The sequence below is a fragment of the Hyperoodon ampullatus genome (assembly GCF_949752795.1).
Source record: "Hyperoodon ampullatus genome assembly, chromosome: 15".
Lineage (NCBI taxonomy): Eukaryota > Metazoa > Chordata > Mammalia > Artiodactyla > Ziphiidae > Hyperoodon > Hyperoodon ampullatus.
The window spans coordinates 38280238-38306533 of NC_136928.1; the positions used below are offsets into that span (position 1 = coordinate 38280238).

At 44.6% G+C, this 26296-nt stretch overlaps 1 protein-coding gene across 9 annotated transcripts in view; it reads left to right on the top strand.

Annotated features, from left to right (window-relative positions):
• Nucleotides 1-361: 361 nt before the first annotated feature.
• The window catches only part of BCL11A (BCL11 transcription factor A), a gene marked incomplete at both ends in the record, with an annotated part of 96997 nt that continues 71062 nt past the window's right edge, over nucleotides 362-26296 (top strand). For all 9 annotated transcript variants that reach the window (XM_079720481.1, XM_079720487.1, XM_079720483.1 and 6 more), the window contains 2 exons: nucleotides 362-416; nucleotides 7348-7677. In XM_079720481.1, the coding sequence (XP_079576607.1) occupies nucleotides 362-416; nucleotides 7348-7677 (385 nt within the window). The remainder of the gene's footprint in view (nucleotides 417-7347; nucleotides 7678-26296) is intronic.

A 26296-nucleotide genomic window follows, 5' to 3' on the forward strand; every position in this document is an offset into this window, starting at 1 on the left:
CCTGACGTTCAAGTTCGCAGGGACGTCACGTCCGCACTTGAACTTGCAGCTCAGGGGGGCTTTTGCCATTTTTTTCATCTCTCTCTCTTTCTCTCTCTCTCCCCCTCTATCTCTCCTCTCTCTCTCTCTCTTTTTTTTTTTTTTTTGCTTAAAAAAAAAAAAAAGCCATGACGGCTCTCCCACAATTCATCTTCCCTGCGCCATCTTTGTATTATTTCTAATTTATTTTGGATGTCAAAAGGCACTGATGAAGATATTTTCTCTGGAGTCTCCTTCTTTCTAACCCGGCTCTCCCGATGTGAACCGAGCCGTCGTCCGCCCGCCGCCGCCGCCGCCGCCGCCGCCCGCCCCGCAGTCCACCATGTCTCGCCGCAAGCAAGGCAAACCCCAGCACTTAAGCAAACGGGAATTCTCGCGTAAGTAACCCAATAATAGTAATAATAATTATTAATAATCACAAGAGCGCGCAGGACGAGAAGCAAGAGAGAGGGGGAGAGAGGGGTGTGTGCATGCATTAAAAATTTTTTTTTCACGAGAAAAAACCTCCGAGCGTCGGGATAAAAGAGATTAAAGGGAGAGGGGGAAAAAAAAACCCCAATCTCATCCCATCCCGAACCATAGCCGTATGTACACTTTTGGGATAGCACGAACCTTTTAATTTTATTTAATTTTACAACAATTTGACTGCTCCTCTTTCCTGCTTTCCTCTGCTTTATTTCGCTTTTCGAAAAGGAATGCAATGATTTCCCCTCCAGTTTTGCAAAATAATGGACAATGCTGTGGATGCTAACAACTCTCGTGCAAACCTAAGGGAGGGAACTGAAGGGGAAAGGGGGGTTGCTTCCACTCACCGTAGGAAGAGAAACGGGGGGGTGGGGAGCCCAAGTCTAAAAAAAACAATTCCCAGGGAGAAAAGAGGTGAGACTGGCCCTCGGACATCAGCGCGCTCACGGTCAAGTGTGCACCGGGAGGAAAGTAGTCATCTCCACAATAGTGAGAAAGTGGGATTGTGGGAGGGGGCCCCCGGCGCTCTGGAGTCTCCCGAGTCTGGAGAGGGACCGCGGCGGCAGGGAGAGCTTGGGCAACCGGGAAGGACGGGAGCAGCGGCCGGCGCTGCCGCCTTTTGTTCCGGCCCGAGGTGGGTGTTTGTCCCGCTGCCTTTTGTGCCGGCTCCTCGCGCTTGCCCTCCCGCGCCGCCGCCGCCGCCGCCGCCGCCGCCGCCGCCGCCGAAGGGCAGGGGCAAGGGACGGGGGCGAGCGGGAGAGGGAGGGAGGGCGCTCTGGCCGCTGCCGCCCGGGTTGCCGCTGCCCGCCCCTCCCGGCCGAACCTCAGTGGCGGCGAGAAAACGTGAAAAATAAAATAAAATAAAATAAATAAAATAGGGCAAAATTTCTTGCCCCAAAACAGAAGCCTAACGCTCCGCCGGCCGTTTTCTGCCACGCTCTCCTCTTTGACTCCCCCATCGCCCCCCTCCCAGCAAAAATCTCACAGTCTCTAATAGAGGGGATAAAATACAATTATCCCCTTCACCAAAACCTCTTTAGTTGCAAACTTAGAGCGCCGGCGGCACAGAGAGGGAGCGAGGAACTCCCTCCTCTTACTATTTTTTGGAAGATTTTCAAAAAAAGTGGAAGTGGATTTTGATTGGGAAAAATCTCGTGTCTGAATGTTTACAAGCACCGCGTGTGCGGGAGCCTCCTGCCAACAAACAGACAGAGAACCGAGCGCTGCGCGGCAGCCCGGGAGCGGGCGGCGGCTGCGGCCGGGCCTCGCCGGGGCCTCGCCGGGGCCTCGCCGGGCCTCGCCGCGCCCCCGCCCCGCCCGGGATCGCCCACCCGGCGCCCGCCGCCCGCCCGCTGGCACAGCGGCAGGCCGTGCAGCGACTCAGCGCCAGCCGGGTCGAGGGTCCTCTCTGACCCCCCAGCATAATGCCCAGACCTCCTCCCTGCCAACCCTACTGCGAAATCGGCTGGGGAGAAACTCGGCTTTGCAAAGCATTTTTATTCTGCAGAGCAGCCGTAAAAGCGAGTTCTGTCCGCCCCCTACCCCCGACGCCTCTAGCCCCCAGCTCGGGGCGGCGGAGAGGTCACCACGTGCTTTCCCTGCCCCCCTCCCACCGGGACAGGCCACCAGCCCCCAGCTCCTGAGCGCGGCCAAGCCAGGTGGGGGTGGGTGGTAGGTGGTACGGGAGTAATATGTTCGAGTATGCTTTTGGGGAGTGTTCGACCCTGGGACTTCACGCACCCCTCCCTTGAGTTCTTGTCCTCTACCACGGGCCTGTGTCGGTCAGGGGGCCCTTGTGAGTCTATATTGGGGGTGGGGGTGGGTGGGTAAGTGGGTTGCTGTCTCCTGGCTAACAGAATGCGCCTGGAAAGGCAGGCGGTGGGCACTTAGGAAAGTTTGGCTGCAAGGGAAAGAAAGGAATAAGAGGGCCCACCTCCTTCCCCCTCCTCATTCATGACCCTTATTTTAATTTTTGCTGCAATTTTAAAGGACCACCCTATACCGAGTTCTGTATTTTTTTAAAGGGGTGTGTGTGTTTGAGGGGGGTGCGCAGAGGGAATTGAATTTTTCACTGGGCCCTGGAACTTGTCACACACTTCGAAAGCTCCCCCGCCCGGGCACGTTGCGGGGCCCTCCCTCTCCCCACCCCCGCGCATCCCTCCCTCGCCGCTCTCCCCCGCCCCCCACTCCCCCGGCCGCGCCGGATGCGGAGCAGACGCGGCGCGCGGCGGTGTGAAGTTACAGCCCGGCCAGGTACCGGCGGGAAGGAAGGGCAGTGTTCGCAGCACTCGGGAAAGCTGGGCCCTTCTTCGGAAGGATGCATTGGGGGCTCCAAGGACGGACTGAGGCGTGCAGTCCGGGCTGCTCCCCCGTCCCCCACCCACCCTGGGCCCATCCGGAGATATTCCAGGCTGGGTGGGTTATCCCCCTCTCGCCGTGTCTCGGCTGGCTTAGCGTTGAGGAACCAGTTTGAAGGGCGTGCGGTGGTCTAATTTTCTGGGTGCGCAGGGGGGAGCGGGAGCCATTCCGGTCTTCAGGACCCCCTTCCCCTCCCCGCCCCCATCCTCCGCTTCTTGGGCTGGCTGAGCCATTCGGTCGCTAGGAGGCAGAACAAGATCAAGAAAGCTCAGCGAACTTGAACCTGTACCAGAGCCTCCCCCACCCCCGCTCTGCATTTCTCGGCCGGGAGGGAAGAGCTTTGCGAGGGTGGGGGTGGGGGAAACGGACGGTTAGGCAGAATTCCCTTTCTCCCCCCTCCCTCCCATCACCCCTTATGTCTTTGTTCTTCATTTTGACTTTAAAAATGCTTCTTGCCAGGGCTGCAGAGAAGCGCGCGGCCGACACCCCCGGGCTCCGGGAGTGGAGCGGGGTGCAGTTTTCGTTCTCTTTCGGGCGGGCATTTTTGGTAGGGAGGAAAGGGGAGTGCGCGCTCTCCGGCTTCGGGGCAAGGCCAAAGGGCGGGATCCTGCAAGTTTGCACTTAGTCTCCAGGTTCACTTCTTCCACCCCCTCACCCCCATGCAAAGCGCGGACCGAGGCGGCCACAGCGGGCTTGCAGGGCTGCTCTGCAGCCCGACCCCCCCGGCTCCTCCGCCTCCTGCAGCTCTCGCCTTGAAGCCCGAAATCACAACAATAGTAATAGTTATCATAATGATGCGGGCGAGCGGCGTCATTAATAATGAATAACCGCAGCCGCCGCCGCCGCGCTGCGCACACCGGTGCCGGGAATTGCGGGAGAAACGCATTTGCAGAGATCCCTCAAAGTAAAAAGTGTGAGCCTCTGGACACAGAATGAATTTCAGGACCCGCGCTTTTGGTGTGTGCGTTGATACCGAGACAGCACCAGGTTAACCTGCCGAGTTTTCCAAGCCTCACTTCCCAGTTCTCCAACTGGTGGTCCTGGGGAACCGTCGTCACCCCGCGGCCAGGCAGGACCGCCGTGGAGGCAGCAATCGGGTCCCCAGGCTGCCCGCCGCCTCCCGCCCCGGGTTCCCGGCCCCACGGCCCCGCGGCAGCCGCTGCACGTGTTCCCAGCGAGCGCGGCCGGAGCCTGCGGCCAGCACGCTGCTCGCTTTGTGCCTCAGAGTCCCGGCGCCCAACTTCACTTTCCGCACTGCCCACCCCCGCCGGGCCCCCTGCCCCCGGCCTGTCGCCCCTGCCTTCGCTTTTGTTTCTTTGCTTTTTCTCTCAGCATTTCAGCCTCGGTTTGCTTCCTTACCCTGTTAAGACAATCAAAGGGAAGGACTTGGAAAGCAAACTTGAAGGCAGAGCTCTCTTTCCCCCTCCCCCTCCCCAGCAGCCCTCGTTTCGCTAGCTCCTTCCTCCTTCCCTACATTTCTTCTAAGGCTTTTTTTTTTTTTTTTTTTTTTTTTAAATTTATTCTTTTGCAACTGCAGAGAGAGGAAGGAGATCTCAGTCAGCCGCTGGGGCATTGAGACGTTTCAGTCAGTCTTGCTGTTTGAACGCAGAAGCATTTTATTTTCAATTTCTTTTTCCCCTTGTAGAGAATTCGCGGCTAATTATTATGATTATTTGCCCACTCCTTTCCACTTCAATCCTGGACTCCCCGCTTTGTAGCCAGGGCTTAGGCCGGAGCTTAGAAACGGTGGTTGTGTGGGAGGGAAGGAGGATGGAATTGAATTGAGGGAGGGGGTAAAATGGCTGAGGTTAGGAATGTTTTTAGGGAAAGGGGAATTTGCATTAAAATACAGAGAAATTATCAGAGCCCAGAAAGGAAATGTTGATTGCCACTGAGAAAAGATGTCAATGCAAATCAGTAGACTACAGCAAGAGAATTGTATTTTCATATTTTCTTTGTGCCCCACTTCGTCTGATTTTTAATAATATAGTAGCAATGATAAAACATTTTGGTATTTCTCTGAACATCACTAGCCAAATGTTTAGCAGGGAGCCTGATGTTAACCGTATTTCATACATTAGGATATAATTCTTGTTAATTAGCAATAATTTATGTTAAGAGCATAGAAAATGTTGAGGTTATAGGTTTTATATCTGTACATTTGATCGTCTTGTTATTTTCAAGAACTTTGCCTCCTATAAAATTAATTAGGTGAAATGTGGAGGTGTAATCAGCAACCTCTGAATTACCACTTCATTTCCTGGTTTTGATTGTAAATCAGTTCAGTCACTACATTTAGAAGACTTTAACCAAGTCTGTTTTGTACCACATTACCTTTAACTGTTTGATAACTAGGGGAATATCTCCTTTTGCTCCCAAATAATATTTCCATTTTCAGAAATGTGTCAGGGCTTGGGAATAAAAAACAAATCTTAACGGTGGAGTTTAAAAACATGTTTTTATGCAAAGGTTCTATGTACTACTAACTTTAATAAAATGAAGGTTTTTTCCTGAGTCTTTCTTCAATCCGTAAACCTCAGAATTTGTAGTTAATGCTGAACAACAACAACAAAAGCCACATTTGTTAATGTGTACTTAAAATTCTTAATTCACATAGGAGGGATCTTGGAGAATGACTTCCTTATTCAGTTCCTCACTTGGTCACAATGAAAGCAAATAGGAGAAAAATGACATAGAAGCACTATGCAAAAGCTTTCTGTTTGTCTCCTTTTATTTGAAAAGTATGCATGTGTATTTATCTTTTGGTCAGTATGTTGGGCAAAGAAATATAAGTGCTTACTTTGCTGTCTTTATTAGTAGGAATATAACCTTCATATTCCTGTGGTGACCTTATGTTAAATTAGGAGGAGTACCAGAGGCTAGAAATTATGACATGTCCTACTTGAGCACAGGTGCAGCTAGGCAGGGCTCTCTCAATATTATTTCACCCAGCACATCTGGGAGTTACTCCAGATCTTCCCCCTCAATATTCAGTCTGGATAGGGTTGAAATAAATTTAACCTGAGTTCACTGGATTTTTGCACTTTATCAAAATCTGTTCCAATATTCTACACTCAAATTAAAATCTATTTTTTGATTCTCTGTGGCTTTAAGTTCATTAAATGTGAAATTGGCAGCTTGCTAAAGAAGGTCAGACTGATTAACTGTTTAAGACTTGTACATTTTCTGCTTCAGTTTTATTAACTGGCAGCATCCTGGATATGTTTCGTATTTTGTAATTTTGTGTGTGTGTGATAGAGTAAGCATAAGGTTTCAGGAGCAGAGACTTACCAACTCTCTTTTCCCCTTTGGAAGTTTAAAAAAATGATAGAAGCTGTTCAAATAGATGCTGGAGTATTTTGGTGCACGGTTAAAGAAAAAAAAGAAACAGGAATGAAAGACATATCTACCTTGTTATACCATCCGCTGGTGATTATGTGTGCAGAAATAGTCCCATAATGAAGCGTTCTGGAGCTCATTCAGAAAATTAGACAACTTTGACAACATTAGGCAAAGTATTTCAAGTCTAAAGAAAGGACTTCTCAGCCTTGATCTGAAATGTCGCGTTTGCTTGACCATTCTGATTTTTACGTGATGGGGGCCACCAACTGCAAACATGTTTAGAATATTTTAGACATTCCTTTCTTCAGAATGAAAAAATGACTAATTGGCTTATTTTCTTAAGTACTCGAAAGTATCCCATTTAGCTAATGTGTCTGAGAAGAATTGCCAGTGAATTTGGTATTTCTTTGATTTTGTGGCACTGCTGAGAGTGAGATCAGAAAGGTTTTTGGCAGTGTGAATTATGCTGCGTTATGACTATTATTTAGATCTGTTTCACAGGTGAATGCAGTCTTTTTCTTATTACGGCAGTGTAAATGTGGCACATTTTCTGTGTGATGTAGTAGCTTTCTAATTTATGAAGCCATGTCTCTGTATATTTAGAGTTTATATGTTCACACACAAAGGGTGTGTGTGTGTGTGTGCTTATTCACCTCTCCTTTTATTCTTGGGCACAATAGACAACTTACTCTATATGAAAAAGAAACAAATTTGGTTTCAATCCATGTTTTTACCAGTTTTTTGGGGAGTAGTTATTATTTAAGCTTACTTTATGTTTCTGCATTAACTATTTATTTAACAGTCACATTCTTTCTAAACTTACAGACCAGACACATTTGGGGTGTGTGTATGTGTGTGTGTGTGTATATGTGTGTATGTATGTGTGTTTTCTCTGGAAGTATGCAAGTCAGGCAGTTTTCTTTAAATATATGATGATTTGCCTCATTGATAAATTTGCTTTCTTGTTGACAGTTTCCACATCCGTGTACATTTTAGACGCTCACATTTTTCTGGGCATTAAATGGAGGAGGCTAGAAACCCTTTACATAATGTGCTGGGATGGGATGGGGTTGAGAATGTATTTCCCCGTATTCTCTCCTTTCTGGCACTCTAATAATTGTGCTTTTGTTTCTTCAACCACAGCCGAACCTCTTGAAGCCATTCTTACAGATGATGAACCAGACCACGGCCCTTTGGGAGCTCCAGAAGGGGACCATGACCTCCTCACGTGTGGGCAGTGCCAGATGAACTTCCCATTGGGGGACATTCTTATTTTTATCGAGCACAAACGGAAACAATGCAATGGCAGCCTCTGCTTAGAAAAAGCTGTGGATAAGCCACCTTCCCCTTCACCAATCGAGATGAAAAAAGCATCCAATCCCGTGGAGGTTGGCATCCAGGTCACGCCAGAGGATGACGATTGTTTATCAACGTCATCTAGAGGAATTTGCCCCAAACAGGAACACATAGCAGGTAAATGAGAAGCAAGGAGAAAAGCTGTTTGCATGTTTTCTTTTCATTTTCGGAGGCGCTGTAGCCAAGCACTAGGAGTGGTGAAGTGCTTTTTGTATTTCTCCATGTGACTGTCCATGACAGCCCTGTAATGTTAAAATAATCATTCCTATTGCTTATGTCCAGAACACACAAAAATAAATATTTTCCACTTCACCGAGTCAGATGTAGGCAGAATAGGTTACACACACCTGATACCCTCTCTCTGGATCTGCTGATTCTGAATTTCTTTCCTTTTCTCTCCCCTTCTCATTTTTAAGTGTTGAACCTTACTACACCTAGCCCAGTTTCCAAGGTCCATTTCCAGCCTTGGTGACAAGTCAGAGGCAAAGTGGCGTATAGGCATTTGTAGTTTGGCCAGTGACCTGTTTGAGTCAGAATACCTGATCAGACCTCACTAGGGGTGCCGTTTGTTCTCGATGCTTCCATGAAGTTGGGTGGGCTGGAAGGGCATTTTGGAGGGGCTGGAAAGAGTTAACTGAGTTTCAGGGCTAGCCTTGGATCCATATTGGCTGTCAGCCCGTATGGGGCTGTAATTAAACACAGCCCCGTGGTGGGATGACACCGTGACCTTGACTTTAAGATGCCATTTTCGACTGGCCAGGCCAGAGTAGAGAGGGCAGTTGCTGAAGCGCACAGACATGCTTACTCGAAAAGTTTAAGGGCATGTTGGAAATTTCAAAAGGTTGGTTTGACAGGAACGGCTGCTCCCTGCAGCCTGCCTCCTCAGCTAAATGATAAATGCTTCTCTGTGCTCTCTCTCGTCTCTGATGTGGTTTTGACAGATGTATCTTGATTTTGTTTGTGGTTTACACAACCACATGTCACCCTTACAAATGTCCAGTCCAGACTTCCACTGTTTCTGCTATAACGTAATATAAAAATTCTCTTGGAAAAATACATACACACATTGAACAGCTCTGCTTCCTTTGGTTAATTTTAGCAGAAAGGTAGCTAGGGGTGTGGGTTTCTCAACAGCTCAAGGGAAAAGGAATTAATGGCTAACAGAGGGACTTAAATCCCTTCTCTAAGTGATAAACAACAACACTGTACAGCGACCCTTAAAACATTTTTAAAAATGAAACAACGGTGATTTAATGTACAAGATGAAGTGAATGCAGATTCTGTGGTAACAAAACCGGCATGCCTGTCGGCTGGTCACTCCCCTCTATTTCCCCTGCTGCTGCCCCCAAAAGGCAGACGGTTTGTTCAGTTTTAGGAAGGGTAGTGCATAGAATCAATTGATTCATTGGAACTTGTCCCTTCAACCTAGTTTGACCAAAGAGCGGAACTGTAGTGGGTCAGTAGTCCAGAGGGGATTAAATGTCGTAGTATTTCTTCTCCCCCACTCTGGAATTTGATCATTAAAATCAAACATGGCATTTTTTCTTTTTTCTTTTTTTTACTGCTGTCTGCAACAATACTCATACTTTTCCTTTAGTGAAATGAGAAATCTGCTGCCAGGGAAGGTGCATTCACAAAATATTTTTCTCGAATGCACCACATGTAGCTTATATGACATGCAGGTTAAGATTTTATCCACCCCTCCCTGCCCCCCAGCAGGATATGGCAATGACCATTTCCATGTGCTGTCTTGTGACTGGAAGGAAAATGAACAGAAGTGTAAGGCATGATTAATGAAGCAAGAGCAAGCGGAAGGGGATTTGTCGTCTTAGGAGATCCAAAGCCTTTCTAAATCACCAAATATGGAGTAACACTTGCGTGATGTAACATCGTATTTACATATCGAGCTGCTCGTTTAAAAGACAAAACACAGTGTCTGTCAAGCAAGAATTAAAACCACACTTCTTACTGAGGTCCCAAATAGGTTATTCAGTCTCAGATTAACCAGCTTGAAAATTCTGTGCCTCTGTACTTAGAGGAGAAATCTAAAAGCTGGGGGGAAGGCTCTATAGTGAAGGCTTTTCGCTGTCACAGTTGTAAATCTACGTAGGGAAGAAGAAGAGATATTTTCCTTAACTCTCTGGTTGTCATAAAGGTTCTTTTTTTTTTAAGGACTAGTGCAGTAAGAGAGCTCAAAGAAGCCCCCCAAAAAGCACATTTAAAATATATTTTATAGGGCTAATGCTAAGTAATTACACTGAGATGAAGAGCTACCTAAGCTATCTAAGATATTCAATGGGTGCACCAGTGCTGCGACCCAGGTGAGGTAAACCTTTCACTCACGAATAGTTACAAAGTCTTGATTCCTTTCATTGTGTTTAATCACCTGTTCCCACCCTGGAATTGGCTGAACATAAATAGCGTGGTCACATCGCAAAGCGAGATGTCAGTAACTAGAGTCACGACTTTTCATAATTCACGGTAATGAATTAAGGAGTTTCCTATGGTGAAATTAACATTCTGCCATCGCACATAAATTAAGATGCCCTGGCCCTTAGGTGCCCCTGAAGCAAAGTTCTGGAAGACGGCTGTGTATTCCCAGCCCATTTCCCTAGAGCATGTCTTCACAACTCCAAGTCTGCTTTTCTTTTTACAGTGAGGAAGGAAACAATAAGAGTAATCATTCAGTAGATATTTTAATTGTGTCACAAAAAGAAAGGAGAAGCAATGCTCTGTATTAGGAAAGAGATACATTGATGAATCTCTAGAAGAATATGCTTGGCAACCATATAAAAGGTAGTTATTTAAATGCGCTGTGTAGGAAAGGCCTTATTAAAGTGATGTAAGTTGGATGTGAGCTTACTGTGTGCTCTATGCTGTTTTATAGGCAGGAAGCTGGAATCAAACAGTGACAGATCTTCTTCCTGAGATAAATAAAGCTTAGAATTTGGGGCTTTCACATAGGAGATTGAGTGTTCTTTAAAACTTCAGTAAGATGGTGTGGGTTTTGGCTGTACATAGGCCTCTCAAAGCCGAGTATTTTTTAGAAAGGATGATTTTTACCTGGTTGAATACACACGTATATGTTGATCCGTTTTTTTTTTTCATTTTATTCAAAATATTGTGTGATTGTGATCCACTGAGACCACTGAAGTAGTACTAATTTAACTGGAAATGGGCAGGTTATATTGTGCAGGGCCCAGTTCATCAATGTTATGTGTCAGATATCCACCATCAGATATCAGCAGCCTTTGACTGGCAGTCAGGGCTTTTAATTAGGGTTTTGTTTTGTTTTCTAGACTCATATTTTATGAGGGGGAAATATTCATTGAAGATTAGTGACTGTGGAGCTGCTGTTCACTTATAGAAAAGGCCAAAAAATATTCTCCCACAGTGTCAGCTTTGAGGTTTTGGCTATTGCACATAGAAATCTTTAAATTAGGGTTGGGCTGTCATAAAGTTAGCTTTTTGAGAGAATGGGAGAAAATATGATTAGTCCTGTAAAGTGTAGTGAAGTCTCTCGCTATTGATATATAACGTTTTTTCTCTTTAAAATCATGAACATAGACATTGATATCAGGGCATTGAAAAATTATTTGCCTAGACAATACACCTCATACCCAGATAATAATATGTAAGACAGAAGCTCTGTGAGAGGAGAAATACTAATTCAATCCAGAAATATATAAGCATGTTACTTAAAGGTAAATCAAGTATAACATACTCATGCTTTTTAGAATTTAGAAACTCAACTTTCCTTTTCTTTTTGTACCCATTTGAATTCTTTCTTATCTCAGACTGAACTGGAAGATGTACTTTATGGTATAATTGTAAATGAGACTATAAATTATAGTATCCTATTATAACCTCTTATTTTTCATTTCTCTTTATTTGTGTGATTCTGAATAAAAACCACTGACTTCTGAAGTGAATTTTTAGCATGGCAGCTAAAACAAACAAACAAACAAAACCCCAGTTTACTGGTGAACAATTTATTTAACCTTCACATCCAGAGACTAAAGAATATTGTTTCCTAATAAATACCTAGGATTTTCACTGGGAGCCTGTGTTTGTGGGACCATTACCCAAAGGCTCATGTTCATGAGACTGGGAGTCCTATATACAAGATGTATTTGTAAATAAGACAGAGAAAGGTTGTGAACTGGCAGCTTGGATGTTTTGTCAAAGTACAATGTGAGAGAAACTCTTTCTAAGACAAATTGTAAATAGAACTGTCACAGCGATTGCATGATTGAGCCGCAGAAGTGTCTTACAATTGTTGGCATTGTCAGAGGACTTTTGAAAGCTTAATTAAACACAGTGGCCCCCATGGCTGCTAAATTTACTTCGGCAAGCCAAAAAGAAAAAAAAATCTACAATGTGGAAGATCCCAAAGATCCCAAAGTTCTTCCGATGTTACCCTTTCCGTGACACAGAAAAGATGCATTGTGCATTTCCCTAGTTGTCTTTTATAAATAGTTTTGAGAACAGGGCCATGTGATATGAAGATCATCCTGTGTGTGATGTGGAGATTGTGTTAGTTTTTCTGTCTCCTGCTGTTACAGACAGTTAATGTAAAAATGGCCTTCTATTGGAAACACAAATATGTATTCACTTCAAGAACAGGAGGAGAGGGGGAAAGTTTCCCTCCCATTCTCTGTGTTTATTCTATGAAAGCTTAAAAAACAGTGCTGTAATTTCTCAAATCACCCAATTCCTCGTTGTATTGCAAGTTGTGTCTTTTACTTTTAAAGGACCTGAAATCTGTTTTGCACACCTTTCTCCTGGTGAATGTGGCATTTAATTGTGGAGCTGCCCATGGGCTGGAAAATGCAAGTGAGTATAGACACGTGCAGGCAGCGTCAGGACAGCAAACTTTAAGCTCAGGGAAGAGGTGAATTGGATGCATATTAATGGCACATTTTAGAATCCTGGAAAATCATTATTGTCACACTGCAGCCTTAGTGCAGTTTGGCTAATGTTGGGGGGGGTACTAAATTGAAGTATATAACAAATGTGCAAATCCTAGGGAAGCATTTTTCAGAATTTTGTGATTTCTTAGTGAAAGTATTTCAAAAAGGAGAATAGGTGAATGGTGGCCTTGTACACTAGTCAGTGAAAAAAAGAAGAAAGTTCGGCTCTCGTTTGGGGGGAAAATATGAAATTTAACTGAAGTAGCACAGCTAGGGAGATGCACCGAGATTGCGTCACTTGATGTTAATTTAATCTACTCTGGTTGCTCTGTTCACACCCTTATTGCACAAAGAAATCATTTGACAAAATTTACCCGAAGCCCAAGTCTGTTTTTACATACAGTAGTACCAGCTTTGTGCAATAAAAGTTACTTAGCATCAAACTGGACCCAGCCTGGCACCTTGCCACCTTTTTAGCAAGAGATTTAATCACCAAGGATCTTTAGTACCTTTCTGCTTGTTCAGATTTCATTTGGGTCATGGTTATGTCAGCAGTGTTGTTATTACAAGGATTAAAAAAAAAGATTTAAACTTAGGGCCCATTTTTAACACTATCTCAAATCGAACAGGTTTTAATTTTATGTGTCAATTTGGAGGATATTAATAAAGTTCATAAAATATATTCAGACTATATATTTTAATGGATAATGACTAGTATTTTTATTTGTAATACCAATAGAAAATTGGCATCGTATCCCTCCCTCCTCTGTTCTGTCCTCCTACCCAGGTAAATAAGCATCCTTAAACTGCTTCTCCCCTTTACTCCCAGGGGTTAGAGCTCTGGCCAATATCAGTAAATTTACCTTTGTAATTTGCCATGTAGTTTTTACAACAATGACCTAATTAATTTGAGCACGGACCATATTATTGCTAGTAGAGTCATTTTCTGTCACAAACTTAATTTCTAGGAAATGTAACCTGACGAATAAGAATGCTTGAGCTCTCCACATGTGCTCCTAAAGACCAAAGGCAGATTTAAAATAATAATAAAAAAATGCCAGCATTATTAAAGCTAGTATGCTTGATGCCAAACTCAATTTGAAGCCAGTAAACATCAGACTGTATTTCTAATCAGTTTTAGAATGTAACGTATTCCATATTGGGTTCACTGGAATTTGTCTCTCTGCTTTTTACTGGCCAGCTGCACTCCCTATGCATTTTTAAAACATTTCAGCAAAGGCTTTTGCTGTTCTTAGCAGGGTTAGTAACTTAGGGTCTATTTCTGAGCTCATTCGTCATTCTGCGATGGCATTGAGTTAGGTTGGCAAGGGAAGGATTTGAGGCACGGGGGGGTGGTGAGGTCACTTCTGACCCCAGCAGGGAATAGGTGAGCTTCATTTGCCTTTACAATAGGCGCACAGCTACTGCACCTTGGAAGATCTCTCAGGTGCCGCTCAGATGGGCGCATGTAAATGCCCTGTCAGATGCAGAGCTGGAATATTAATGCTTCTTCCACCAGCGCACCATAATAAAGCTGTACACAGCCAGCTTAGTATGCAGCTAGTCTGGGGAATTGTGTAAACTTAGATAGCCCAGTGTGAAAGACAGCGATGTAAAAATGCTGGATATGCCACAGTTTCCATTCTTGTTCTCCTTTGATCTATAGCAAAATGAAAACATCATCCTTTCCTCCTCTTGGAGTTGTCTCCCCGACTCTGCCACCTCCCAATCCCCCACCCGAATTTTTTTGCATGTTCTGGTATGGAGAAATGCGACATAATTTGTTTCATATGGTTAATTACAGGCATTTGAATATTTAAAATTTTAAATAGCCACAGTTCCAGGTTTTCCTGTTAAAAGTATGTGATTTGAACAAAGGGAGTACAGTGTAAATATTTGTGGTGATTTGCAACACCCCTCTTTCCCCATTAAACACACACACGCACACGCGCACACACAGACATTCAGTTTAAATCTAGCGCTAACTTAAAGGACTTTTGTACCTTCATTTGTACTCTTTTTTTTTTTTTTTTTAACCAACTCTCAACTGGAACTCCATTAAAATATTTTACCATTATTTTTGAGTCCACTGTTGCTTGAGGTTTTAAAGAGGATTTTTATAATGTGTTCATTTAAGAGTATCAACAGCTGTCAGAACCAGTTGTGGTAAATCCACAAAACATACAAAGAAAAATACACACGTTTCCTGAAACAAAACACTCGGAAAAATAAGCTGCCAAGAACTGGCGAATGAGAAGTTTGCAGACAGGGCACCGGAGCGTTTCACCTCTCGGTTCACCCTGGAGACTGATGTGATCGGATCTGATGCAATGCCGCTGGAAGTCTTACCTGCACAGGTTGCTGCTCTGAGCTAGCACCCTGCACAGGGGCCAGGCCAGGCCCCAGCTTGCTCCCACTCTGCCCTCCTTTTTTCTTTTTGATCTCTTTAGATAGATAAAATACCAAGTTCTTGGTGTGCTAAACAGCAAGTTATACCCACTGGAGGTGAGATGATTAGGTTTAAACTTCCTCTAAAAGAGGCGAGAAGACTCCGTGCACACCCTTTTCCAGATAGGGTTCTCAGCCTGTTATTCAGAATTTAATCGGCCCCGCCAGGGAATTCCCAGTGGGGACCTGGAGCAGGCATGTTGGTGAAGGGGATACCTGGGGACCTGTGGCCACTCACAATGAGTTTCTGTTTGTATCTTTGCTGTTGTTAGCATTGGCAATGAACAATTACACCTACAATTTGATTTTAGTTTTTGATAGAGGTGAGTCCACTGATTAAAAACTACCATTACAATGAAGGATGGAATTATTGTGAAACCTGCAAAGGTGCTTTCAAAAAGAACACAGGTGCTGTGGTGTCCCCCCTTTCTATTTTATTTTGGAACTTTCTAAAAAACACAGGGAAGCCTTTTGCTAAGCATCGGGGCATTTACATTTATATTCATCAGTTCATCTTCTTGATACGTAATGATGCATAAAAAGCTGCAGGAAAAAAATCACATCTGCCAATTTTTAGGGAAATAAGGTGTAGCTTGGATTCTTACCTTAGCTGGAGCACAGGGTACTACATGCCACGTCTGCTTTTTAGGTTTTAAATATGGAGTTTCTCTTTGGGTCAAAAAAAAAAAACAAAAAATCTGCAGCATTTCCTTTTACCGGCTCAGGGGATACCATGATTTCGTGATTTGTGTACATTTCGGGGCGGCTTACAATGAGCCATTTACGGCTTATTTCAGCCCCCTCTCCCAGGCCTTTGAGTTCGTAGTTAAAACAATGCATTAACCAATGTTAAATTTTAAATTTCATGAGTTTCTCTCTCCTGCTCCATCCCGTTCTAAGATTAAAAAAATTATTCTTTTACATTTAAAAGTGAACACTGGCTACTGAAGAACGATTTAAAGACTGAGAAAAATTTTAATAATAAATCGTAACCTTCTCACGTTATGTTTTTGTTATGTTAAGGGGAAAAAATCAATAAGGAAAAATTTAATTCTGATAAAGATACTCTTGGATCTTTGAAAACAACTGCTGTCCTTTTAACTAAAACATTTGAGCAGCTTCAAAGACTATGTATTTCTTCTGATCTTAGAGCTGTGTGACTGGTAGCAAGAAAGAAAAAAAAAATCTTATTCTACATACAAGTGGATTGCTTAACAAGTCTGCACAGACACGTACTTGTTTGTACAATAGAGATAAAAATTCCTGTATAAAAATAATTCAGCTGCTGACAGCAAGCATTGTGGTTGGACCTGTCTTTTGTGCTTGTCCCAGCTCCGGGCCCCCTCCTTCACTATCTGCTTGGGGCAGCTTGCTGCCTGCAGACTCCTGACCAGAAGTTAATTGCTATATATTAAATATATAGGTATTGTATCTAAAGGGGAATGTCTCAAGCCTTCCTATATGCATTCCACTCTACTTTCTGATGTGACTGCGGCATTGCCAGCAGAGGGGTGGCAGGCAAACGCTCTAATAGGGAAAATGACTTGAAGGCAGTTAGGGGAAATTTGGCCTTCAAGTCCCATTTGCTCTGCAGTGTAGCATCGGTTTCTAAACTTTTGTTTTTAATCTAATTCTGATTTACTCTGTCACATCCCATATCAACCCTCATTGAACTCTACTCATGTAGAGTAACATTAGTGTCAGATGGAATTGGTCAGGACTGCAGACCTGTGGTTCATACAGATGGTCGTGAATGTGGGTTCTGTGCAGCTTTGCATCCTGTTCTTTCTAACAAACGTTAAAATGTGGCACATTTCTGAGCAGGTCCCATGGGTAAGGGAGTCAAGGAATTGGGGATAGTACCTGAGGTTTTCTCCCTTCCCTCTCCTCCTCTTTCCCACTTCCTTGATAATACCTACATTTCGGGTAAGATCAACTCCAGGAAAACTGAGGCTGGGGCGGTGGAGAAAGGGGGAGAAGGGTGGCAGAGAGAAGCTACTGGAATATTTTCAGTGGGGGTTCAAACACAGTCACCAAAGCAGAGAGCCCTTTGGGTCCAGCTTTGGAGCAATAAGCATGGGCACGTGGTCCTTTCAAAGCTGTTATTCTCAGTCTGACTTGTCCACCATCTGAGAAAGGGTTTACACGTAACCTCCGTGTTTTGACCTGGATTGAGTGTTTGGGATGGCAGTGGGGGAGACTTTCACTGGGAATGCTGTCACTAGAATTTCTTGAATGTCGTGAGGGTAGTAAGGTATGTGCTAGCATTCAAGGTGTGAGTTAGGTTCTTCTCCAGACTGGTAATTGGGAAGCATGAAAATCCAAATTCCCACGATGCTCTCTAACAACTGGGGTTGGGCGGGGGGTGGACACCCTAACTTTCTGAATGTCAGCTGATGTCTGTCTGACCTGTTCCTCTTGGGTTAAATGCTGCCAGTGCAGGAGGGGGGAACCCCCAGGAAGACACATACCCAGCGACAAGATTTTCACTCCTCAGAAGTAGACCAGATCTCGTTCCTCTGCCTCATACCCTCTCCTTCCTTGCTCTTTTCTCTTTGGAAGCAGAAACTTCTAAAATGAATGCCACTCCAAGCCGATGAAAAAGCTGTTTTTATACCATAGTGGATGTTTACACAGGAGACTCAACTTGAGGGGAAAAAGGCTTTTTGGGAGGGTGGTGGGACTTGCGTTAATCTGTTTTGTTGGAGGACTGTGCAGTATTGCCTAGGAGCAACTCTGGGCTGTTTTTGATAAATTACCATGTTTAGAGATAGGTTTGGCTCTTAAGGGCTTAGTTTTATGAACAAAGTCCGTAACGATGTTTGCAGCCTCTGTTTGTCTCTTAGCCCCTTGGCTTCACTAGAAGCTCAATGTTTAGTTTAAGCTCAGTCTGGAAGATATAACAATTTTGCATTAAAAAAATGAGGAAATCATAGGAAGAAAAACCCTTTGCTTTTTGGATGAATCTTACTGATAATTTGCTAAAGCTCATTTGAATTTTAAGCACTTCTTTAATCTTCAAAGGCTAAATTGCTTTATGAATATGCATGGTGTGGGCAGACTTCAGTTCATTACCTAGTTGTAAATTCTAATGACCATTAGGTCCTTCCAGTAATTGCGAATTGTTTTGCATTTTTGATTGGCCTATTAACATGTACATTCGGTGCACATCAGGCTGGCCTGTCAGCCTGCTGAAGGAGAAAAAAAAGGTGAAAATTGTTTATAGCACCAAGATTCTTAGATTTTCAATCTTGCAAAATTGATGATGTAAAAAAATTAAAGCCGTGTTTTTTCTTCTCAAGATTGAAAGTTCACCAAGAGATTTGACATATTTAATTTACATGATGACTTTGCACTCCTTCATTAATGCAATTTGCATATGAAGCTGTTGTTAATCACTTTTGATCATGTTTTGTGTATTAGCTGCCTCAGTGGCTCTCCTCCTCAGATGCCCCAGTAGAAAGGAGCAAAATGATGCATCTTCTTGCCAAGTTTCCTTTAGTGAATTGAGGAATTAGATGTCTAACCTTGAGTAATTACATATGTTCTATCCGTTTTCTTTTAACGTTAAGTACAGTTTGTGGAAGTGTTGGCTGGAAGTCGTTCTCATTTGGGGAGAAGACTATAAAATTTAGGTGTATGATGGAGGCACATCCAGATACGTACAGAAATATGTATGTCCCTGTTCCCTCATGCAAGTTGTCGGGCATTTTCACTGTTAGCAGTTTGATGGCGGAGAGACTTGACTCTTCCAGTGTATTAAGACATCAGGCTCATTTGGATGAGAGACGCCTACAAACTACAGACCTTTCTAACAATGCTTTGGGTCTCTGCTTTGAATAGATGGCTTGCACCTCCACGTCTTGGGCCTGGGTTTGGCTGACTTCTTTATCTTTTAGCTCAAGTAAGTGTTCCTGGGGCCTTCTGCTCTTAGCTGCTCTCTCTGTGGCCTCGCCTCCCTTGTCACTAAAGTAAATCGTGGTCTCTGGGCTACCGGGTGCCTCCCTCAAGGTACACAAGTGCCCTGGCTGTGAAAACAAGGTGCTAACGAACGGTTTCCGATTTTTGAGAGCCTGTGATTTTGGTGTTTGCCTTTGCTGTTGAATAGCCTGTGCTGTATTATTGATGTTCGTCTTTGGTTTAGGAGTTTATCACTGGTTAACAAGCAGAATCAGAACATTGAAACTGATATTCTGATTAAAAGGAATGTTTAATGAAAGAAAATAAAGTGTGATGGAAAATGAACAGTGTGTAAGAAACATAACTGCAGTTTTAACCTCCGAGGGACCCTAGCACTGCCCTACCGTGACTTCTAGCCATACCATGCTAAAAGCATGCTTCAGTTCAAAGTTGTTAATATTCAGCTGGGAAACAGTATCCAGAACACAAATAAATTATTAAGTGCATGAACTTTTTAGGCAGTAAGATGAACTGATGGGGTCCATCTGTGAGATCCAGGGGCTTTTTATTTGTGTGTGTCGAGCGATTCTGCCCTCTCCGACTTCACAGCCTTTGGTCTCCGGCCAACTGCATGCATAATTGATTCCACACGCACTATCATTTTCTTGATGTAATTGCTTTACTAAGATATGATGAAATCTAATGGATAATTTGCTATTTGAAAATGGGCAAAAAAATGTTCATATTTTTTATTGGAGGGAAGGTAGTAGACAAGGGGGTATTCAAATGACCCGGTATTTAAGAAAACAAAACAAATCGAAAAAGGCAAAGCTAACTTAGGCAGGCTGCTTCGTTCTCGTTGGTTGTGGGTAGGAAGGTCTTTGTGACATATGGAAGCCAGTGTGTAAATCTCTCTCTTTCTATCATATCACACCCCCACCCCCATTCCTCCTCTCTCTGTCTCTCCCCCAAACTTTACAAGAAAGGGATCCTAACAAGGTAAAAAGTAAACAATTTAGTCATCACAAGCCTTATTATTCAGTCTATCCAGGAGTTTTGCCATGTCGGTTTATTTAACTTCCAGGAATGTAAACACTGACACAGCCCTAGAAGCAGCAAGAAAGATTACAGTATTAGAGTTAAAAACCCTGAGCATGGAGTAGCTGTGCTTTATACTCAGCTATAATAACACTTTACATTGAAACATAATGGTAAGTCAAAACCGACTGGAAACTTCTGCTTATATGGAGTACAAATTTCATTCTAGTAGATTGGCATCATCTAGTGTACCAAGAGTAGATTGTTATATAATGGAGAGACTGTATAAATGTCAAGTACACAAATAACTCTATAGGAAGTAAATGAAAAGTATTAGAATTTCTTAAATCACCATTAAATTTTGTTGGTGGGACAATCCCATTAGCTTCTTCAAAATCACGTGTGGCTTTGTGTAAGTCTTTTAAAAATGTATTTTGAGGGAGTTTACAGACATTGAAACATTGTTTTAATCCAAACCAGTTCATGCTTTAGATGTACCTTAAAAAAAGTACACTGTTTTTCAAAGTACTTAAAGGGAGTGGAGGGGTAGAAAGCATATAAAGCGAATCCATCTCACTGCGGTAAACTGTTTTTCAAGCAAAGTCATAATAATGAACAACACATGATCTGAAATTTGATCAGCAAACATACACTTATGCCAAGGAATTTTCTTTCTTTTTTTTCTTTTCTTTTCTTTCTTTCTTTTTTTTTTCTTTTCTTTTTTTTTTTTTTTGCCGTTCACATACCAAGGTTCTGTAAATCAGTAAACCAGGCAGAGAGTAACTATTGTAAGGGGGTGACCAAATCGTAATATACAGAATGGCACAGCTAAGCTGTCTTTTGGAAGAAACATTAACATCATCACCACTAACAACAATGACAAAAAAAAAAAAAAAAAAAACAACCCTTTTTACAAAACTGGAAATGACAGAATAGTTTTAAAAGGAAAAAATTTAAAAAACCCACCCTACCTTCTGATGCTCAAAACTTCAAACTATTAATAGACCACCAGTGAGATAGACTGTCTTTGTGCCTTGAAATGCAAAATGAGGGAAATAATTAGCAGAGGAACAAAATTCTCAAAATTTGAAGAACTTCTGTGATTACTGGGGGTACAGTGAAAAGAAAATGCAAATTTTCTCCTGATCTTAATTAGATTCGATTGTGTGGTGGGTGTGTTGGATTTGGGGGGAAGGGAGGGGGTAGGGAGTGCTGGGGGTGAAGCGAGGGGCTTCGGGATGTGGAGATAGGTTAGCAGGGGCCTGGTGGTGTGGCAGCAAGGCAGCTTACAGCACTGGTGCAGTGAATGGTGCTGATGGGGCGTGAATCCTAAGCCCTTAATTTAGCAGGGCTCATTTCTCTCTGGGTCTAGAGGATTTCGTTTGTCCTTCCAGGGGAGGAGTGGGCACTGAAGTAACAGCTTGGGCTGCCTTAGGAAGGGGAAGCCGCCTGTGGGTAACTTTTCCCAGCCACATGGGAAAGCTGTATGAGATGTCATGGGCCGTGCTTTGTGCACCATGGCCATCAATCAGCCTCTCAAGGTGGCATCTGCACAAAACCCCCAGCACCAGGGCACTACTGTAATCCCCCCACCCCGCCCTGCAGCCAGACATGCTCTTTAGAGTTCAGTGGTGATGGTTGGCCAGCGTCCTGCCAAAGTATGTGTAGCAAGTTTCACTGGCTGGATTTCCCCTTGTGTGAGATAATAAAAGCCCTGGCTAAGGCTTCTGAATCTATTTTTGTTTCATTAATATTATTTATTATGTATTTTATTAATATTTTTAGGAGGGACTGTGCTCTCATCTGACCATTTGTAGTTGTAATTAATACATTCCGTACCGGTTGTAAAAAGTGTACTTGCATTTAATTGCGAGTCAGGAGAAATTAATGGATGTGATTGGAAACAAAATTCACTTAAAATGTTCTTGCAGGGAGCAAAAGAAGGGGTAGTCCCTGAATTTCATTTCTTTTCTGGGTGAGTGTCTGTGCTGAGAGGGTCCAAAGGATTGTGTGGGTCTAACGGGATGCATGTATGTGTCCAAGGGAAGAGGGGGCCACAGGGGGAGCAGGAAAACCTGGGCAGGAGGAGGGGCAGCCAGGAGCTCCGTTCTTTTCTTTAATTTCTGAGGTTACCGGGAGGGCCTTAAGCAAAGTGGTCGAGTCCATACGCTCCCGAGAAGGTGGTAAAGAAAAGAGGTTAGTAGCGAGAGGGAAGGAGCACAAAGGGAAAATTGTACGTTGGGAGCCTTGCTCTCCTGGCTGTGGTGTAGCCAGACTGGTTTAGCAGACAGAATGATAGATTGTTTTGTCAAGGGTCCCAGGGTGTGCCCTGAACTTGAAGCACTTTGTTTATCTTGAATAGAAAGGGAAAAGTGCAGACATAATCGATGTCTAGTTTTTAGGAGCTCGAAAGAGGTAGGAGAACAGAGAGGAGTCGGGGAGGTGGGGGAGGTGCAGGCCTTGGTTGTGGCTGTCCATTAACAGATGAACTTGGCCGAGGGCCAAGCTTTAGATGCGAGCGTGTCAGGGCCCCAGTGCAGCCAGGCCTTTTCAGTGGTGGGTTTTTTTTTCTTTTCTTTCTTTCTTTCTTTTTTTTTAAATACCTGCCGACTGTACATCAAATGCTCCCAGGTCTTTGGCTAAAGGCAAGAAAAAAAAAACATACACAGCTCAATTTTTTTTCCCTCTGAACCAGTTGAGGCTAGTCTTTTGGCTACATACACAGTTTCTATCATCTTTCCTGGCTTGCCGTTGGGAAAAAAAGAGTTGTGATAACTCCAGTAACCCAAGGGCTGGGGATCGGAAGGGTTGGTGTGTTCAGGAGACCAGAGTGTGTGAGTGCATGTGCCGGAGTATCTGTGTGCCGAGCCAGAGAGGGGCACGGCAGGTGGGCCTGCATGTGCAGGTAGGAGATCGGTGGGAACCCACTTTTTTAAATGGCTGAAGTTAAACTCCTCGTTGGAAAGGACCTGTGAACTGATCTGTTGGTGGCTGAGCAAGATCATATACAAGCAAGGCCCAGGAAAGGCCAGGAGTGGGGGGAAAAAATGCCCTGTTGGAAGTACAGCATTTCCCAAGCAGGGCTGATGGCAAACCCATGTGTCTGGGCTTGTTCTGTTCTCGATCATCTTATCTTCTTTGGTCTGTTTCTGTGTTTTTTAGTTTATTGTGACACTATGTATTCACTTATGAGTGTTGGCAAGCAAGAGTCATCAGCCCAATAACTTCCTGACATTTTTGGCTCTTTTAATGTGCAGTCTTTGCCCTCTTGCCGCAAGTGGCGAGGTAATTGAATTTCCCTGTTACTCACTGGCAGGCGGCATGTTCTGGCTCCCAGCAGAGGGGCTGCTGGGGCTAACGCTGGGTCCAGAGGATTCCATGTAGGGGACACTGGGGTTTTCAAGTGGTCTGGAGGCCTGTCCAAAGTGCAGTTCACACAATAAAAAACATTTTTTCCCATCATGGACTTGAAAAGGCACCATCGTGAACATCCATGTAAAATATGATAAAATCATGTATACTTCCCCAGGCTGAAGCCTCACAAGGGAGGTGGATTTTTTTTCCCTGTCTTCGTCTGGGAGCCAATAGAAACTGGGAAAATTTGGAGGTCCCTGGGCTCATCCCACAGATAACCCCCAAAACTCAGCCAAGCCCTTAGATGCTGTCTTCTCTCTCACCGAGGTTGTCTTTGTAACCTGCGTGGTAAGAAAAGGAAGAGGGCCTGAATGAGGGGAAATAAACTCTTAAAAATATGTGTATGTCCTTTTTTTTCCTTCCCTTTTTAGCCTCTGTGAGTACATAGAATAAAATGGCAAAAAAGTGCTGCCATTTCTGGTTGTGTGAGCTTGGGCACATTTCTTCATCTTTCCAAGCTCCGTTTTCCTCATCTGTAAATGGAGGCGGGGGGTGGGGTGTCCCAGGACCCACCTCATGGGACGTTGTGAGCATTATATGAGGATGCTTGCCTGTTTTCCCAAGTGAACACTTGAGGAAAGCTAGTTACTATTATGATTATGACTCATGGCTTACAACTTTTTTCTCCTTTAAGGACTGGGATCTCGATGTAGTTTCTCCCTGTGTGGGGAGAGCTGGTTGGGATGAGAGAACAGGGCAGGGAAGGTTCTAAAGCGCTCACAGCCTCTTTCTGCCTCAAGGTGGGCTCCTGTGGGAAAGGGCCCTTGGGTGGAGAAAGCTCAGGAACCCTTGCAGATCTGGTGTGGTGGGGCGATTGGTGTGTGGGGGCTTCTCTCCATCGGCAGTTCCCTCAATGCTTGGCCTCTCTCTCTGCAGTCATGTGCTGCCTCACCAGGAGAATGTGCCTGGGTGTCTGACATAGTTGCTGTGGGTTCAGTGTCCTGCTTCACCACTGACTGGTCAGGAGGGTTTGGGTGAACCACTTGACCTCTGTGAAATGGAGACCACTCAGAGAACCTCCCTGCCAGGGTCTATGCAAGGGGTAAATGAGAGAAAGCATAAATACACAGGATGCACACCGAGAGTTGCCACTGCCATACTGTGGATCCAGCACATGGTTACTCTACCCCATAGCAACCCCAGAAGGGAAGTCCTATTAGCCCCATTTGGTGGAGGAGGAAATCGAGGCTCACCAAGGGTTAAGTAACTTCCCTCCTTAAGGGCTCACGGTATCAAGGATTCTATCCTTTAGCTCTAGTCATTACCGTCTGCCACCTCCTCACGAGGTCTGCAGCTTTCTGCAGTGGTGCTGGGGCACCAACTGGGCGGGAAGCTCTGGTGCTGGAAGGTTCGCCCTCCTGTGGGTTCTGTGGTTGAGTTTTTCAGTCTTCTGGGAAGGAGAAGAATGTTCCCATCCAGTCCCTGGGCGGCTGTCCTGGGCGTATTGGAGGAGTCTTCGAGCTAGCTGTTGGAAAAAGCAGCAACGTACGGAATTCTGCTTTGCAAGTAGCCGCTTCTCCATCTGTCCAGAGTGATCCACAAGTGGGGCGAGGGTCCTGAGAAGATGAGGGAGGGGGCTTTACTATGTGTGTGTGACTTGCTTAGGAGACACTGGAAGGCTGACCAAGACACCCAGCTAGCGCTTTTAAGGAAGGGCTGGTGGAGTCTGGCTTTCAGCAGTTCTGTTCTGTTGTCTCTTTGGCATTCTCTTCACTCACTGCACCTTTAAAGGGTCCGGAGAATCAGAATTACACTGTGAGGGAGAGAGTGGGTGTGCGTGTGCGTGTGCGTGTGCGTGTGCGTGTGTGTGTGTGTGTGTGTGTGTGTAGGAGGTCCTGAGCGGTAATAATCTGCTTCAAGGCGGTTTTCATTTCTGGCCAAACAAGCGCTGTGGTAAGGCGAGTCCGGAAAGCAGGCGAGGAGACTTGAGGGAATTTTTGAATGGAAACTGCAGTCAACAACTCCATATGATCCACATGTGGCTTTCCCCGAGGCAAGTTTTCAGCTGCATGGTGGCCTCCCCGAGTCACTCCGCAGGCTGCTCTGACACCATTAATATTTGCTGAAGCAAGACCTGAGGTTCGTTGCAGAGGGATTACATAATGTATTCCAAGGCCAAATGGCAGGGGTTTCCTTTTATTACCCATCCTTTCAGATTGGCTGGGCCACCAGAGACCACCATTTCTATAATTTTAGAGTCTTTGGGTAGTCAGGAGGCGCCTACTGTGTGCGGAGGCCCCATGGGGGAGCCGACGAGTTGACCTCAGCACCGACAAGTGTCACCTGGGACCTCTGCTCACTTGGTAACCGTTCTCTTCGAACCGAGGCAGGCTGTTTAGGTAGACCCACCACCAAGAGGTTGCCGTTGGCATGGATGCAGGTGGTCTTCTGAGTGGGCAGTGGGGACGGAGGTGGCTGCTGAGAATACATGTGGGTGGAGAACTGCAAACCTTTCATTTCAGTTCTCACTCAGCCCTGGGACTAGATCCGTGCTTCCTTCCTTCCCCCTCACCTCTTCACCTGGCTCCCCACATCTCTACATGCCCCAGGTTCAGGACTGAGCACCCCAGAAGAGAAGCTCTGAGTTTTGTTTGCTGGGACCCCTAGACTGAAAAGCTGAAGTAATAAAGAAAATACCATTGCTTTAGAGCCCCTAATTCCCCCCCCACCCCCAGTTTTCTCTCCATTCTCTTGAAAATCAGGCCAGCTCTCTGATGGTGGCCTTTTGTTTCTTTTTCTTTTTTGGTTCTGCCTTCGTTAAGGTAAGCACGAATTTAATGTCCCAAGAGGCAGGCCGGTGACCTTTCAGGCCAAGTGCCTGGATGTGGCAACGCTATAATAAATATTGAATGGTGAGAGCAATGGAAATTTAACAAAGCCATAACTGAGGAGACCGCAGAGGGGCAGCGGACTGGTTAAGAGGCTGTTGGATGAGCTGGGTAGTATTTCTACTACAACCTGATTGAAATGTCGACTAAAAATCAATGCTGTTGACTAGTGATAATTTACTGCATTCCCGGTGC